This window comes from Papilio xuthus, unplaced genomic scaffold (genome assembly GCF_000836235.2).
Source record: "Papilio xuthus unplaced genomic scaffold, Pxut_1.1 DF825946.1, whole genome shotgun sequence".
Lineage (NCBI taxonomy): Eukaryota > Metazoa > Arthropoda > Insecta > Lepidoptera > Papilionidae > Papilio > Papilio xuthus.
This window is the reverse complement of record NW_013532703.1, coordinates 4,955,710-4,973,229: the sequence shown is the minus strand read 5'-3', so window position 1 is coordinate 4,973,229 and position 17,520 is coordinate 4,955,710. Positions and strand designations below refer to the sequence as shown.

The following is a 17,520-nucleotide window of genomic DNA, read 5'->3' as shown; positions in this document are numbered from 1 at the left end:
AATATTGCTACAAGATGCTACAGAATAGATATATCTGTCTCTTTCTTACTCACCATGATATATCTTTCATCTCACTCGTGTAACGAAATTGTTCATCAGTGACTCAACCGACATATAATCTCGTTTGATAGATACCTATGCATTTAGTTTGTACTAGAAGACCTTCTGCTAATTATGAATTTACATGACCGCAATAATTTTGTGTCGTCGAATTATTTGTGAATAACTATTATGGGTTCGCAAGTGGCAGAAACTTAGCACTGATGTTGGCAAGTTTAACGTCTTAGTTAACTCACCGGTACAACTCAACTATGCGTAACTACGATGTTAAACTCGTGTTTTGTTGTTCAACGTGGATACGTCTTCATGTATGCTTTGATTACAAACATATTCTAAGTGTATTTATCTATGTGAAATTACAAAGATGAAATTTAAAAAAATTGAAATATAGTCGAAACTGGATAAGCGCTAGTCATTGTAAGATCTGAGGGATGACATTCATAAGCGAGAAACTCGGGTAAGAAAAACCGCTATAAGCGAGAAAACATCACGGTCCCTTTGACTGTCGCGTATTTGTTCGACTGTAATTGAATTAAAAATTAAATACACATAAAATAAACAAGATGAATATTTTCATGGATTTTTAGATAGTATCAACTCCAGTAGCGTATTCAAATATTTACGTAGACTAGAGTTCTTAGTCTTGTGTACTTTGGGTTTGGAAAAACAAACTGTCCACCTCAAAATGCCGGAACTATAATATATTGCTACAAGCTCTTGATCTTTGTTAAAAAAAATTGTGTTGTTTTATTTCAGAATGACCGTGGGCCCCACGTCTTACCGACTGATACCCAATAACCAAGGCGACGTAGTATATCATGGACAAGGCTTGGAGGTTAGAAAGACCACTATTAAATCTTAGTATTAGATATATCATACCTTGAACCGCATGCTTAAGTACAAACTGTCTTCCAGGTGGGAGAATGTGGTGCCCAAATCAAACACATCAAGGAGGAGTGGAACGGAAACATCTCCTGCGTCCTGCCGCCGAAGACTGGCAGCATCGAAGTCACTGGCACCATGCAGTTGCTCGTCGCAAGTAAGTCACATCATATTTAACCTAATTTTACATAATAAACGTTTAAATCAATTCAGACCTTCGATAGGTCCGAAACCAGTCTGGACCTCAAAAGTCTTTCCTTAATAAGTTTATGTCAAATTTCAGTTTAAACACTTATTATTAAATGTATTTTCTTGTTTCGTTCTACTGAATGTGTGTGCCGAATGTCTAGTTTTATGCCACTTTCCCTTCACAACCTTTTCTTATAAGGAAATTGAGGGTTGGGAAGGGAAACAGGGAATAGATTTAGTGGAGGAAAGGATGCATAGGAGACATATCCTCTTTCTGTGCGTCTCCTCTTCTGACGATTACAGATAGATAATGCACCTGGAGATGTCTATTGGCAGCAATAATTTCACTATTTGAACGAATTTAGGTGGCCGCTTCCCTGTTGGCTACCTTATAATATAAAAAATAATAGATTATTATAGTAAAAATCTCATACAGGGGCTCCTGGAGATCCGCAGCTGATCTCTCCACCGCAGTCGTCTTTCAAGGAAGGTGACATCTTCATGGCACAGTGCATCGTGCCCAACGGACGACCCGCCGCCAAGATTACTTGGTTTTTGGGTAAAACATTACTAATTAGTTCTACTCCTTGTTCATTTGTTTGTTAATGTATTATATAAGATAAAAGTAAAATGAACTTCAAATTAATGAACCTGAATAAGATATCATCACATGCCTTTAATAAATCTCTATATTCTTAGACGACGAGCAAGTGCTAGCGGGGACTCACCAACCTATCGTGACCTCGGAACCGGGCAGCGACCTGCAGACGATCCGTCAGAATGTAAGCCGGGCGCTGACCGCGGATGACAGCGGCAAGAGACTGGTCTGCCGCGCTGAACATGAGAGCCTTGACAAACCTAAAGAAGCTAGCAGGCAGCTGCTTGTTAATTGTACGTATAATAAAAATAGTAACATAAAACCAAATAATCTGTAATAACTATAAATGTGTCTTACAAGTTTTAGACATTATTGTCAGAATAATTAGTGAGGGGACATAAACGTCGACATTTTAGTAACCGGCTCAGTGTCGGATTTTCTTCCTAACACAATTTGTGTGGGTTAATAATTGCTTACAGTCGCTTAGTTGGACTTCTCATAGCAAATTACGTGTTAAAAGACCACGGATGTTTTCCTGTTACTTGGGATAGTTAATATATGGTCCTTCGAGCAGATACATCGTAAGACCACAGAAAGAAATACAGCCAAAGACAAAAATTAATAAGACCCTTTCAAGGTCCTTAAAATCGATTTTTTTTAAATCTTTAAACGTATTTTCACAGACCCACCGAAACGGCTTGACGATAGCTCTAGCATTACGATCTTCGGGCTGAAGATAGCAGAGGAAGGTCGTCTGAACGTGACAGTCCGAGCCAACCCGCGCCCCCACGCTGAGTGGACCATCGGTGATGTCAAACTGACAGCGCCGCAAAAGAACGAAGACGCGTCCATTGAAGCCCTCGAGCCTGTACATTTGGTACGACATTGTAAACTACATACCGAATATGTAGCACGCTTTAATTACATTGAACTCTGCTGATTTGGTAACTTAATTGAATAACAGTATTGAATCTTATATATAAAATTCTCGTGTCACAATGTTAGTTACCATACTCCTCAAAAAGGGTTTCACAGATTTTTATTAGGTTTTATATGCATAGTAAGTCTGTTCGACTACTATCTATTTTTAATCCCATGCGAACAGAGACGCGGGCGATAGCTAGTAATATTTAATATCCTAAGATTAACCATTCAAAACTACATACGATAACTGCTAGTTTTGGATTGTATGTAATTTATCCAACACGGATAGAATATTCGAGAGCGTCGGTGGCTCAGGGATTCAAGCACTTGACTTGCAATCTGCAGGTACAGGGTTTTGTACATTTATCCGACGTTCTTACGGTGAAGGAAAACATCGTGATGCTGCACATATCTGAGAAGAAGTTCAAAGATATGTGTGAAATCAACCCGCACTTGGCCAGCATTGACTATGGCCTAGTCACCCCAACTTATTGTAGGCTCCGACCTCTCGATGGGGACGTATAGTGAGCTGATGATGATATAGAATGTTATTACTTCATATTACTAGAAAAATGTTAATTAATCTGTTTAAATATTTTCATAGGGTGGTGGTTACTACAATGTGACATTGGTACTCGCTCGCGTGGCCAAGGAGGACGTAGACCGCACATATTACTTGACTGTGGCTAATGACTTGGGCCGCGAAGATTTCTCAGTACGACTTAGCACGATGGATGAACCTGCCGGTAAGTCTATGGTACTTTAAGCCACCTTTCCACCACGTTTAAAAAGAATGTCAAATAGAGTTCGTATTTGTTTTTAAATCACAAAACGATTTGTGACTAACACTATTACACAGTTACACCAAGCTTTTTAATCTTATATATTTAATTGTTTTAATAAAATAATATTTATAGGTTAGGAAAATTGTTCAAATTAATTTTAAATATATTATTATATTTCCACAGCGCGTAAAGCTTCGTTTTTGATTATCGATATTTACGGTAAGATAATATTATAAGAATGGTAGATATTGAATGAGTATGTCTTCCAAATTATCGTATATTCCTACGATCATATACTTTGATATATACCAAAATATATCAAAATATATCGATCGAAGTTCTAAATTCGATGTTAAAGCTTGTGAACATTTGTATGGTAGAAATGCTCTCTTAAGATTTAAGTAAAAAATCAGTTAATTTTCATATTTATTACTTTAATTAGCATGATTTTATTGTTATTTGAGTATTCAGTATTTAGTTCATCGTATAATTAGAAATTATATTTGCTAATTTATTTTTTTGCATGACTTTACCACTGTCATTTAAAACGATGGAAAAATATTAAAGTACTTGGTTTCTGAAACATAAATCTCTGTACAAAACATGTTATCTTTGTCAACAATAAGTTTTAAACCAGGATTTTGGTTTCGGAAATCCACAGTTAGTGAATGTTTTTTACCAGCTTGTTCTTTGACTTTGTATTCTTGTATTTTACTCCACAAGTTACAAAGCTTTTTCTCAATTAAATTTATATATTATTATATAAAGAGTAAAAAGATGAAAACCAATGTAACGTGTGTTTTGTCAGACTTTATTTTACGATTGAATCGTTCATATCGTAGTATTGCTTGCTGCATTATTAAAACTGTTTTTTTTATAGTTTGAATCCAATATCATTGTAGTCAGTAATGTTTATATTTAATTTAAATAATATGCTCGATAAATTAGTTTTTAATAACATTATTACAATCCAATAAAGGTTTTAACACGTTTAATGTCACTATGATTTTTTATACGAATTAGAACACATAACATCATGGACATTGAACGTGTTGATTTATTTATTAAATATGCCATATTATTTCTATGTATATATTTATTTCTAATATGTATTTTCTATACAGGTGTGGAACTTGAAACCGGAGCTATTGTTGGAATAGTAATAGCTGTTATATTCCTAATCATCGCCATATTCCTCGTCGTATTCGCCAAAGCAACTGACAGATGGTGTTTTGCAGGTTAGTTTTTTTCTTTTTAAATACTCCATTAAAACTTTATGGCATCGTATTATAACCGTGATTCCACTGCTGAAACTCTACGTAAACATTTCTTGTCTTTTCTCCAAAGAGAATGACGGAATCTTTATGTTTTTCAGCAGTGGAAATTCACGGTTATATTTATTAAAATTTATGAATGAGATTTATCTTTTTGCTCTCTATTTTTTGATAACTAACTTAGGGAAGTGCGGTTGAATATTTTTAATTTTATCGATACCGCACTGACCTTACTGGCAGCCATCGATGTTAAACAATGGAAAACATTTTATCGATATTGTATTCGAAATATCGATTAAAAAATTTGATGCCAGTAATTTCTGTAATTCGATAGCTTGCCTAGTCCCAACGCATTTTGGTATTTGAACGTGCTTCCTTACGCTTGAATCCCCGTCGATTAATTTAGGCATGCCCTTTAATGCTATTTACGAGTCGATGAAACTAATTATTACGGATATCCCAACAGGGTCAGGGGCGGTTGGTCGATAGGTAATACACATAGAAATATTATGTTCACAATATCACAAAGCAATCACGTGTTTCAGCTTACCTAAACCGTGTTCCCATTGCCGAAACACCTATACAAAAACATAAAACAAGTTGCCAGCATCAGTTTATCCGTCCATGTAGGACGTCGTGACCTTTAAGATTAAAAATTTAAAAAACTATCGCATACCAAATTTCGATCACAATACCACTTAACGTCAAGCCTGGTTTACATTATTCCAGTACAGTAGGAATAGCGCTCAAAATCAGCGCTAACATCAAACTGGAATAGTGTAAACCAGATACTAGATAGAATCATGGTCAAGCGCTGGCCTATTAATGAACGGAAGAATATGTTTTTGTAAAGGTAATTCAGCAATGAAAACCCACGGCGATCATCAAAATAATATGGAGTGGGCGTTTGCTTACACATGATATTCGAGACTCTACAAACCGTATTCGTAAATTAATTTTATTGCTAACGTAGATTTTAACATAAACCTTAGAAGACTAATTATTCGTCAATTAAAATATTACACCCTTTATGTCACTTGGAAAAATATATTCGAAAAGATATTTGTTACAACACTAATGAATTTTGTAGGATACGAGTACGGTTTGTTTTTCTTTTAATCTTTTAAAAAAAAGTTACACGAATAAACCATCGATAAATAAAATATTTTTTTTAAATGTTGGCTCCCCTTTTTGTGTAGACATGTGTATGCGTTAATATCGTAGAATTTGTTTGGCTGTTGTAGATTTAGAAAATAAGAAGTGTAATTTGGCAGTGTTTTTGGCAAAATATGTCCCTTGTGCTTGTCTTATATTATGTAGTATATGTTTAAGTTGAATAAAATTGTTGTTATTAGGTTAAAATTTGTGATTTTTTCCTGCATAACACTATTTTAAGCGATCAAGAACCCTACATGAATTAAATTTTGCATGACTTATTTTCTAAGTCGTAAGCACGCTACGGTGAATGGTTTTATGCTCTCTTTCTATCATCTTCTCTTTCATTCTCATTTTACTTTTTAAAAAGCATGACTTCATTAAAGTTTGGAAATGTGCATGTAGTTAATTCTATGTTATGGACTAAGAATGTTGTTTTGAGATTGTAACTTTTAGCTTCACTAGTAAATTATACTTAATCTATGACCTTACGTAATTTATGTTTTTTAACTCAATGTTTGGTGTTTTATTAGTTGTTTTTTTTTTAATGGTGAAGGTTAAAATGTGAAACTAACTATATTTATGTAATGAATACGATAACAAAGTAACTTTCAAATATCGTAGTATTAATAGACCCGTAATAAATCTATGGTTAAAATTAAAATAATATTACTTTTTAATTAATTGAAAATATTATAATTAACGGGAAGAGGAAAAAAACCACCATGTAGATCATAGCTTCCTTTTAAACATAATATTTAAAAAAAAAGACGCGGATTAAAAAGATTTGAAAATAAATTTTTAAATGTGTCGCTAGTGTGCTCTTGATCTATATATGCATCTCTAGTGGCGCCAAGAAATAGTATAAATATAATTTTATCGATATCCATACGATACGATTAATAATATAAAACAAATATACGAGGACGGTGTAGTAATAATATTCGTATGCACTTTGAATTACGAAACGAAACGATTTACATATTTTTTTAACTGGCGACATTTCTTAAATTTCATTTTTATTAAAAGAATTGAAATGTAGAAGGATGCTTTTAATTAACCGAAATAAATCAATAATGCAAGCTATCGGGCAAAGGTTGCTTCATCACGTTAATGAATCAACAGCTTATACACTTCAGCCTGTATATACCACCATAAACTAAAATCACAAATCAAAGAGTAGTTAACACGCAGATAACTTCTATCAAAACGGTTATACGGGTTCTCTTGATCGCTTAACGTATTTGTGTGGCAGGGCGGTCGCACCGCACCGACATCCCCGACGGGGCGGATTCCGAGGCGCCACTGCCCCCGCACGATGACGTCAAGGGCTCCGAAAATCCCTCGCACGACCACGGCGAGTATATCAGCAATGGAGACACAAAACACCCCGAAAAGAAACCCGACACCGCCGTCTAAATCGTAAGTTAAATCTGTCACTCAGACAACAACCTCGGAGCTATTCATTTTATCATTTTAAAATTAATTTCCTAAAGTAAGTTCCCGGTTCTGAGTGACAGTTTTAAACGATAGCAAGTACGTTTCGATATTGGTTTGGTATTGCCAGATTTTAAATTGTTACTTATTGAAATGTTGGTAACGACTGAAAAATTATAAATAAGTTTTTCATTACATTGACTTAAATGCTATAATAAATATTAAATGCCCTATAAACTATATACTGTTCGCATTACTGCCGCTTTTATTATAATAGGTGTGCATAATATATTAAAAATAATTGTCTTTTTCTCATGTTGTCCACCATTTAGAATGTTTACGTAACGATCGGAGAAAAAGCCATGCGACCTTTGATTACTCTTTGTACGTAACCTACAAATATTTAAAAAAAATGTATAACAACGTGAGTGTTGCCAGTAGTAAACTGTAAAAGATTTTCCATCTGTATTTATAAGAATGTTTAATATAGGTTACACGTACTTATTGTTCAAACATTATAAGATAAACCTAAAGAAGTATGGCTTTTTATTCGATCGCACTTCTAGAATAATGATGTTTTTGATGTATTAGTAGTGAAAAATAATATTAAGAAACTCGTTGACATAATTGAAAACGTAAATACATATATCAATAATGTATTACAACGAATCCCAACGTCAAATAATAAGATTAGGCCGTATCTATCTAAATATACATATATAGAGAAATAACAAATACAGCTACTTAAAATATAAAATGTAGACAAGAACTTTTACATTCATTCTTAGAATTTATGAATTTTATATAACTGTTTCTCGATGTACTGCTTGCGATTTTATATCAGTTTTTATACGATAGACTTTTTAAAAAATGTTATATTACCGTCTAGATTTGTTCATTTTTTTAATCTGTCATATTTGTAATTAATGGCCGTACATAATTAATTTTTAATTATAGGTTAAGATTGTGTTCGTACCACCATAATTTTATTCTTTTTAGTTCTTTGTGTATATAAATTGTAATAGAATTTCATCTTATTATATTAAGTTTCCTTGAGTGACAATATTATGTATAAGACATTGTAAAAACATGTTTTTTACTTTATAATAAAATGTCTGATTATAACCTCAAAAATAATAACTTGAAAGTATGATTTCAAATCGAATCTCATTTTATGTAAAAAGGAATGAACAATATATTAAGTTTTAGTTCTATAAGTCACCTTCATTGTGATTTTTTTTAGTATTTTGTAATTAAATACATTAATTTGTTAAGAATATTTTTTGTACCAGTTTAGTTTAAGCGGTTTTTTTTAATTTGATTCTGTCAATTATAAAACAACACTGCCATTTTGCACTTTGCCAAAAAAACAAACAGCTTTGAAAATTAGGCTCAAATTTAATTTAGATTTAATTATTAATCGTAATAACTTTCAAAATTTCAAATCGTAAAATATAAGTAAGCTGAAATATTCATTAATTATAATTCTTTTAAATCCATTAAATAATTATTTTCATAATTTTACATTTTTTACTCATCTACTTTAATTAACAGAATAAATATTTTATCTGTGTTCGATCAATTTTTCAAAATGTCTATGAATTGTTATTTGACATTAGTTAAAAATCTTGAACTGATTAAATTGCTGTCGTTTATAAATAGCTTATTATATCAAAGCTATGCACTAGACAATTTCGTATCAAACGATGTTAAAATATAACAGATTACAAGATAAAAAAAAGAATATTTGAGAATTTTATGCCAATCTTATTGAATAATTAGTCGAAATATTGATGGAAAATTCGCATAAATGTTTATAAATTTCAACGTTAAATGGATAACAATGAATTATAATTGAATATACCGTATTTATTAAATAAATTATATTTTGTTTCATTTATGAACAACCTTAAAATATGTATTCAATGAATAATTACACAAACATAAAATTCTGTAGAATTAAAGAAACAAAGGACTAATAATCACATGAAAAATAACTTAATCCTAATTCAAATACATATAAATAGTCTAGTATAGACATACATTTTTATAATGTAAGAAAATTAAAACTCTCGTCTATTCTATGCGTTGAACACTTAAAATGTGTTATAAAAGTTGTCTATGGTTTTTTTATTTAAATTGTTTTTTTTAAGAATTATAACAAAAGAAACAATCGAAGTTGATTTATTATTTAAAAAAATGTGTTGCAACATTAACTTCGCTACATTATTTAAATTCCAAAGAATAGCACAAAGGTAAGGTAAATCAATTCAGGTTCGCCGCGGTTCCATTTTACACCCGCTAAAGCTAAAGCGGAAGTCACGGTTCAACGACGAGGCTTCATTTATAACTGTCACCATACCGGACTATAAGAAAATATAGAGAAAATTCCATTAAACCAGAGATTCTCTTTTTTTTCTTAAACACTTTAAAAAATTCAACGGTATCGTCGAACCTGCTTTGGGTGTTCTGTTGACTCCTGGGGATCCACTATAAAGACTTTTTAAGCGATGGTTCTTTAAACGTCCATATGCAACAAATCAACTGCAGACCAATCCATAAAATATTTTAGTTTAAGTTGCTAATTTACAATTCGGTATTTGTAAAAACATCATAGAAACTTTTATATTTGCTGAACTATTAGTTAGCAGTTTTATATAATGATACGAACATTTTTACAGAAAGAAACGGCGTACGTGACCACACCAAAAGCTCTGGAGAATCGTGAGTATATCAGTGGGCCTAGCACGAATAATCGCGACAAGCGCTATCGTTATAGTCATCAACAATTACGTCATTATTTTTTATGAGATTTATAGTGCACTCGCGAACGGGCGTTGCACAAATTTTGTCGATTACGATACGGTAGCGCTTGCCGCAAATATTTGTGCTAGGTCCTTACTTTGTTTAGTTCTCACAATGTCTTGTAAATGGTAACCGACAATTAGTGTTGTGCTTTCTTTTTTCAAATGTTTAAATAAACACATTATTTATAAAAGTATACACATGTACATTCCTAAATATTTTGACATATCTAAGCGGAATGTAAGACGAGATAAAACTTGGTATTTTTTTAAACCTTTATAGTTTCTAAAATCTTAATATCTTTTAACAACATCTTTTTGGTCAGTAGCGACACGGAGAGCGCGGTTGGTGGTCGAGAGCGCTCGCGTCTGAGCGCGCTGGGAGCTCGCATGCGCGCCGCTCTACCCCGCGCCAGAGACCGCGTGCAGGCAACAGAACCCACCACTGACACTGATGATAAGGTAAACAAAGGGGCAAGTGAGAAAAAAAAACACTAAATGAAAAAAAAGAAAAAACATTATATGAATTATTTTAAGCATAGTTGGAACCTAAAGAAACTTACATTTGTCTTTACAGATCCTGGCTGAAGAGAAGAAAGGCGTAGTGTATGCTGAACTGCAGCTCGGCGAACAGACCGCTGAGAAACCGCCGCCGCCGTCTACTGAGTACGCTGAAATTGTCTACACCGACAAGAACCAGCAGGAGACTAAAGAATAAACCTAATCATCTCAAACTTCTACTTCCATCAGCAAACCATAGCGTACAAATTCAAATATAGAAGTTCAAACAACGGTTTTATTACGTTCAGAAACAATTTTGAGTAACTGTCATAAATGTTTTTTTCCTAGTTTAAGTTTAAAAACAGTTTTAGAAAATTATATACTTAATAAAATGTATATAATTGAATTACAAAACATTCGTAATATAAATTCCACCGAAAGTAAAATATTTATTTGAGAGTATATTTTATTGTTTTTTTTTAATATTTAAGATTTTGTGTTATTAATATTTTATGAGCTTATACGTATATGTATTTAAAACTCATAAAAGTTTAAAAAAATATATCTACATTTCGAATGCTTTTTAAATATATTAAATCAAAATTCTTATATTTAGTACTTTAAGTGAAAAGTAATCTCATATATTCCTATAAATGCTGTCTTGTGCTTTTGAATTGATATTATATTTGTAGTATTTTGTAAGCTTTAGATTGTAAGTAAATTATGTGACACGGAATAAAAATTGCACAAAAATTATGCTTAAATTCACGAAATAATACATTGAGCTTATTTAAAAAAAATCTATCGATATATTTTATTACAACTAATGACAACACTAAAAATCAAATGTCAATGCAAATCACCTTTCACTAGCGCATGTCTTCTATTGCGTATATTTTCTATATTTATAAGCTTTTTTCTTTTTAATTTCGGCAAAGACACTATTCCGTTTGTCATATTACTACTATATATTCTTTTCGACGAAAGAGAAATGAAATTATATTTTACTAAGTGTTAAAGCAATGGAATTTTACGGCCAATGCCCCGATTACTCGTAAGTAAATATTTATTGCATTTTTTTACTGAACTAAAAACTTTTTACATTAACGGAATGTTTACGAATTGTGTATTTTAATTCTTTGAGTAACTATTACAATGTTTTGTTAGATTTAAGTACAAATCAGGGTTAATAATTGTGGAGGCTTTATTTATAAAGAATCCCATATTTACACTGTTTATCCAGTTAAGGTACAAAATGTTATGTTTTATTGTCATTTAAGAAATTAAGAACATGATTTTTTTATTAAGATTTCAATTCTGACAGCTTCTAAAACGTTCCATTCCTCGTACTTTTTTTTAGTTTTCCGGATATAAATAATCTTTAACCTAAACATTATAAAATGGCTCAATTTAGAGTTTGAATACAGTTGATGTATCCGTCCTTTTAATTTAGAAATTAATTTTAATTGTATTAAATAAGTTTTTTTAGTTTTGGGTGCTTATGATTTGCGTACGTAGTTTTAGTTATTTTTTAGTTCAGTCATGTACGTAAAGATGATTTTAATGTTATTTAGGTGTGCACTTTACCGTTTTTAAACAACTATATTTTAATAATGTTGCACTTTATCAATAAATTTGAAAAATCAGTTAAAACATTTTTTTTATTTAAATATTGGCATAAGCTATGTTCAATGGAAATTAAAAAATATAATGTATTCGCACCAGAATAGTTGTATACTTTTAATATTATATACAATTTGAAATTGCATTCCACCATTTTAGTCTTAAATATTAAGATATAAGCCAGCAGATGTATCATTCCAAATGAACGCTTTTTCTATATACTGAGAAACGTCAAATTCCATACACGACTACCTATTTCATATTCATAGAGACCACAAGAAAATAAATTAAAATTGCATTTAGAAAAAATTATATCATATTTAAATTAAAGTAAAAACAAAGTCCTAGTTCGACTTTATTTATTAATTATAATGTGGTATGTATTTGACTACAAATGAAATTACAGCTTCTATTTAAGTGTAGTAAAACAGAAAAATAAACGTTCATAAGTACTTAAGATACCCAAAAACATGTTTATATTGAATTTGATTAAAATGTGTCATTTTTATTGCTTGTTTCATTTTACAAGTATTACAGCATCCTTCTAAATAGTGTATGCATAGACTCACTACGCAAAATAGTACATAATGCGAAAACTAAACACAATAAGTTGATTTCTTTTTTTGTAATAATAAAGATTTTTTTCATTTTTCACTTTAATAATAATTACCGGTTTCAAAAATTAACAATGTAATGGTTAAGAGCATCTTTTTAGAACTCCTGGTAAACTGGATTTTTTTAATCCTGACGAATCTAGACTTTGACACCTAAAACTTAATTTTACTTTGAAAATAGATTTAATGGTCTTTTTAAAATTCTTTTATTATATTTTTTTATTATAGAAGTGGTTTAGTATTACTTTTGTTCGAGTTATATTGTATTAAATAAAAATATTTAGATCCTATTCTACGTTCTTATGCTTTACTTCCTTTAATCTGTGATAGAAAAAATGTATTTACGTGACTATGGGTAAATTTTCACATCTCAAAGCAGTTTTGAAATTGTTTTGTTTTGACAGCTACCGCCAATTTACAAATTTATAGGAAAAAGAACAATTTGTAATGTCAAGAGAATAAAGCTATAAATTTGTTGTATTTGTTATAACTAAATTCGTCTATAGTTCATTTTCGTATACCTTTACATAAGATATGGAGTCGCCGAAACCAGATTTAGTAGCTATATATCGGTTGGAGTTTTATAAGAAGAAGAAAAACTGGAAACTATCGGATGCGAAGAAATATAAACGTGATAAAATATCAAATCTCAAGTAAGTGCAATAACTATTTCAATAAAACTTTATAATACCGAATCATGCCGAAATTACATCAATCAATTGTATGGCTCACCTTTGCAAAATCGAATGAACGCCAGTAGAAAGATGAAGAAACCTTCCAATTTGATTACTATAAGGTCTTCAGCTAACCAAGCCCAACCCAATTAGGAGTTGACCACCTATATTATAATGATCGTTATTCTACCTCTACTCTGCAGAAAGCAGGAAATAAATTTACATGTTTGTAGATTTTACAACTCTAATTTGCCATAGTAGTCTCCAGTAGTTGTGATGTAACTACTTAAATCTCATATTATGACCCCTAACATATGCGTGAAAATAAATTTGTGTTTTTGTAGGAAGCTTTTGAACCAGACTTATGATGTGGATGAACCTAAAGTAGAATTTTCTCAGCTAAATAATGCATTTCTTGATACAGAACCTGGTTAGTGTACTTTTGCTTATTATTGACAAATTAATTATTTGTATGCTATTTTTAATGTTATCTTGTTTGTCCAAATTGTTTAATTTATAATCAATTATTCATATTTTTATAGATAACAGTGTAACTACTAATATGCAACTTGTAAATATATCAAAAGATATTGAAAACGCCAACCATGTCTCAAATTTAGCTACAGATATTCAAGAAATTAAGCAAATAAAAGATAATACGGTTGAATTGGTAGAATTACCGGAAATATCATCTTTGGATGGACGGATAGAAGTTGTACAGAACTATTTAGATCCGCAAACAGAGGATTTACAAAACAATTCAAATAATTATAGATATCTGGAGGATGATAAATATTGGCAAGATCATAATGGAAATTGGAGAATAGTACCTGACTTTGGACAGTATTATCCTAATGGTAATTAAAAATAATAATAAACATAGTTTAATGCATTTTATCAGTGCAATCCAAAATCTTTCCCATGTCTACTATTTAAAAACAATATAAAATTAAATTTGATAGCTTTGGTGCAATTCTATTGATCACTTAATTAACCAATTCTTTTTGTAAATACATTCAAACCTAGATAAGAGAGGCCAAGGGATCTCTCAGGTTTGACTATATATGACAATCAGTAAATTTATAAATGTTAAAATGAATAGTTTGTCTTTAAAGAGGTTTACTCCAATTAATACTATAATTAAGACAAAGACTTTCTAACTTCACATCATGTGTTCACTTAGATCTGTCACAAGTTAACAATGGTTTAGACTGTGGAGATAATGCAGCAAATACACTCGACTGGCGACAGAGAGAAGATCCCTTTTGGGTGCCTACTGATGATCTACATTGGCTGTCTAATAATGTAAGAACTATTCTAGTTATTTAATTTACACATTTATTACTATTAACTCAACTTGCAATTTTTCTTTAATAAGAGATAATTTTACTGTTATTGGATGAATATTATGTGTTAGTTTATGGTATTCTATCTGTCACGCTCCGCAGTATGAAAAAATAGATAGTAGTCTGTTGTCAAACCTACTAAATATGTATATAAAATTTCATACAAATTAGTCAATTAGTTTTTGTAGGAGTATGGTAACTAACATTATGACACGAGAATTTTACATATAAGAAGATAGAAAAATTTTGATAGTCTGTTAAAGGGAAGGTCAACATGAGTAGCCTTACATCTGTTTATGGCTGAAACACCGGCAATCTAGAAACAAAACAGTACAAAATTGTATATTCAATACAAAGAAATGTTTATGTACAATTGTTTCGGCAGTGGAAACTCATTGAAAGACTAAAATGCTGGAACTTTTCAGTTATATTCGTACGGTGGAGTTGAGGCGGACAACTTTGAGATGCAAAGCAGTAACAACTCAGTGGACAGCTGGGGCGAGTTTGTGAGAGGGGCGGACGTAGCGCCACACTCATCAGAGATCGAGCTGACATTGCCCAAATGTTAGTTACATTATTGTCATTTTTAACAATCACAAAACGATCTTAACAATAAATTAGTTCTTGTCTATCCAACGCCTGTCCAGATTTTGACAGCTGTCAAATCTGTCAAAATTTGACAGCTGTCAAATCTGTCAAAATTTGACAGCACTGACAGGTCACAATCTTTTCCAAGATTAATAAATGTGAATCGATACGAGAAATATCGATTCAAAAAGTCTTTAATACATTTTGTTTTTAGTATCTTATAAGATTTGGTACACATATGTTTGTATAGCGTTAAATGAGGCGGACGTGAGCGCCAACTCGCTGGCGTGCCTGTCTTCGGCTCAGCTGCGCGCGGCGGTGCAGGCTCACACCAACTTGCTGCGCAGTCTGCTCAACGAGGAGAACCAGCGAAAAGTCAGTGCTTATTTTCTGATGTCCTAAATATTTTGATTTTTTCATATGTAACAAGAGCATAAATTCAAGCTCAATATATTTCGATTATTGCTTTAATAAGTCATTTGTTTCTTAATGTAATCTAAAATTTACATGGAAGATCTACTGTAGAGATTATTTGCCTTAATGAAACACATAGACAAGAATTAAATTTTTCACACTACCTTCATCCATAGACAAATATTATAAAAAGTTTAGTACAAGTTATAAATGTATCTCTTTCAGCGTATTCGTTCGTGTCTATCATTAACCAACCCAACATTATACGGAGGGGATGGTGTAATCTTCTCTCCGAGAGCTGTCACCGAGGCAAGCAGTTATGATGAGCAACCGACACACGATTACGATACATCCTGTCATCGTGCTGATGAATTAACCAGAGAGAAAACATTTATAAAAACTTTCGATGATATATTTCTTGCTGGTTCATATAAAAGTGAAATACAAGATTCAGGACGAGGTCGTGGTAGATTACAAAAAAGTGATTTTCAAATTAATTTACAAAGACCTATCGGAGTTGGTAGAGGTAGGCCGTGTAAATTTTAATAAGAGAAAAAAATAATTTTTCTGTTTGCGAAACTGTTTCCTATTTGCTATTTTGTACCTGATAAAAGCAAGAGTCTCGTTGAATTTATTCACATTCATGTGGGTTTTGACTGCTGATATTGGCATATATTGCCATCCCTTACATTATCTTAAAAAAGACAGAGACAAAAATATTTGTTAGTTCAATTCACAGCAATCAAAACCCACAAGATTTCTAAAGAGATCTCTTGATATTTATAGTAAAAAATACTGGTAATTTTCAAATTACTGTTTAAAGTTTAAATGCACGTTCCTTATAATTACTAATTTCATATATTTTGTTTTGTAATGCCAAATTTTTAAGTACCAAGAAGTACATTTTTTGTTTCAAACGTTAAGTATCAAAATGTATCGGGTAAACTGCATGTATTGATTACCTTTCTAGATGAATGTTACTCAACTTATATGATTACTCGTGATTTATATTAACAAATTGTTAAAAGTTCCTAGTTTCTAGGCACATAGAAATTGAGTTACTTACGTTGCCATGTTATTTTTAAGGCATTAATTTTTTTTGTTACAAAATTATATATAAAACTCTTTTCTTAGAAATTATGTTTTGAGAAAAAAAATTGTGAGTAAATTGCTTACTCAATTTTTTTAATATAAAAACATAATTTAGAGTTATATTTTGTTAGAAAAATAAATGTCGAAGAAAATCCAAACGAACTTTGTGATACCGATTATACTATTTCAGCATTTTCTAAGAAATAAGTCTGAATTTTCTGTGATTTTCTCGTAAAATGTATGAAACATTTGTGAAAACCAAGTGAGATCTCTACATATTATGTAATACAAGTAAAATTTATTGTAAATAATTAAACCGATTATTCAAATATATTCTCTTTCATTTCAGCAGATTCATTTTGAGTATAATTAAAATAAAAAAAAATCATTTGAAGTTCACTATCATTTCAAAGCGATAAAATAAAAAAACATATTAAAATGTCCATATACAATCTTTTCATTTTATAATGTAACAAATATAAGCAAGTTTCCACTGCCGAAACATACAAGAAACATCATAAATACATATTTTAATATCCATACATAATTCAATATTATTA

General features: G+C 31.2%; 2 protein-coding genes across 4 annotated transcripts in view; both read left to right on the top strand.

Moving 5' to 3' along the window:
* Positions 1 to 10,974, top strand: part of Fas3 (fasciclin 3) — a 163,338-nt gene extending 152,364 nt beyond the window's left edge. Inside the window, exons 4-13 of one of the 3 annotated variants that reach the window (XM_013321217.1) lie at positions 817 to 895; positions 976 to 1,099; positions 1,568 to 1,690; positions 1,831 to 2,022; positions 2,413 to 2,606; positions 3,258 to 3,399; positions 4,563 to 4,676; positions 9,986 to 10,028; positions 10,438 to 10,570; positions 10,686 to 10,974. In XM_013321217.1, the coding sequence (XP_013176671.1) occupies positions 817 to 895; positions 976 to 1,099; positions 1,568 to 1,690; positions 1,831 to 2,022; positions 2,413 to 2,606; positions 3,258 to 3,399; positions 4,563 to 4,676; positions 9,986 to 10,028; positions 10,438 to 10,570; positions 10,686 to 10,826 (1,285 nt within the window). In that variant the 3' untranslated portion in view covers positions 10,827 to 10,974. Of the gene's footprint in view, positions 1 to 816; positions 896 to 975; positions 1,100 to 1,567; positions 1,691 to 1,830; positions 2,023 to 2,412; positions 2,607 to 3,257; positions 3,400 to 4,562; positions 4,677 to 7,122; positions 8,196 to 9,985; positions 10,029 to 10,434; positions 10,571 to 10,685 lie in introns of those variants that run through there. The other 2 variants (XM_013321216.1, XM_013321218.1) reach the window with 2 other exon arrangements.
* A 2,247-nt stretch (positions 10,975 to 13,221) lies between these two features.
* LOC106124056 (uncharacterized) lies at positions 13,222 to 17,001 on the top strand. The gene is made up of 7 exons (XM_013320508.1): positions 13,222 to 13,499; positions 13,865 to 13,950; positions 14,063 to 14,377; positions 14,704 to 14,825; positions 15,292 to 15,430; positions 15,705 to 15,829; positions 16,094 to 17,001. Exons 1-7 carry the CDS (start codon positions 13,381 to 13,383, stop codon positions 16,412 to 16,414), a joined length of 1,227 nt encoding a protein of 408 aa, XP_013175962.1. The 5' UTR covers positions 13,222 to 13,380; the 3' UTR covers positions 16,415 to 17,001.
* The last annotated feature ends 519 nt before the right edge of the window (positions 17,002 to 17,520 follow it).

What these genes read in the sequence shown, in the direction of transcription:
- LOC106124056 (XM_013320508.1), top strand. Translation starts at nt 13,381, where the DNA reads ATGGAGTCGCCGAAACCAGATTTAGTAGCTATATATCGGTTGGAGTTT. An exon ending in TGGACAGTATTATCCTAATG is followed by an intron (nt 14,378 to 14,703) that starts GTAATTAAAAAT and finishes GTGTTCACTTAG; the next exon opens with ATCTGTCACAAGTTAACAAT. An exon ending in TACATTGGCTGTCTAATAAT is followed by an intron (nt 14,826 to 15,291) that starts GTAAGAACTATT and finishes GGAACTTTTCAG; the next exon opens with TTATATTCGTACGGTGGAGT.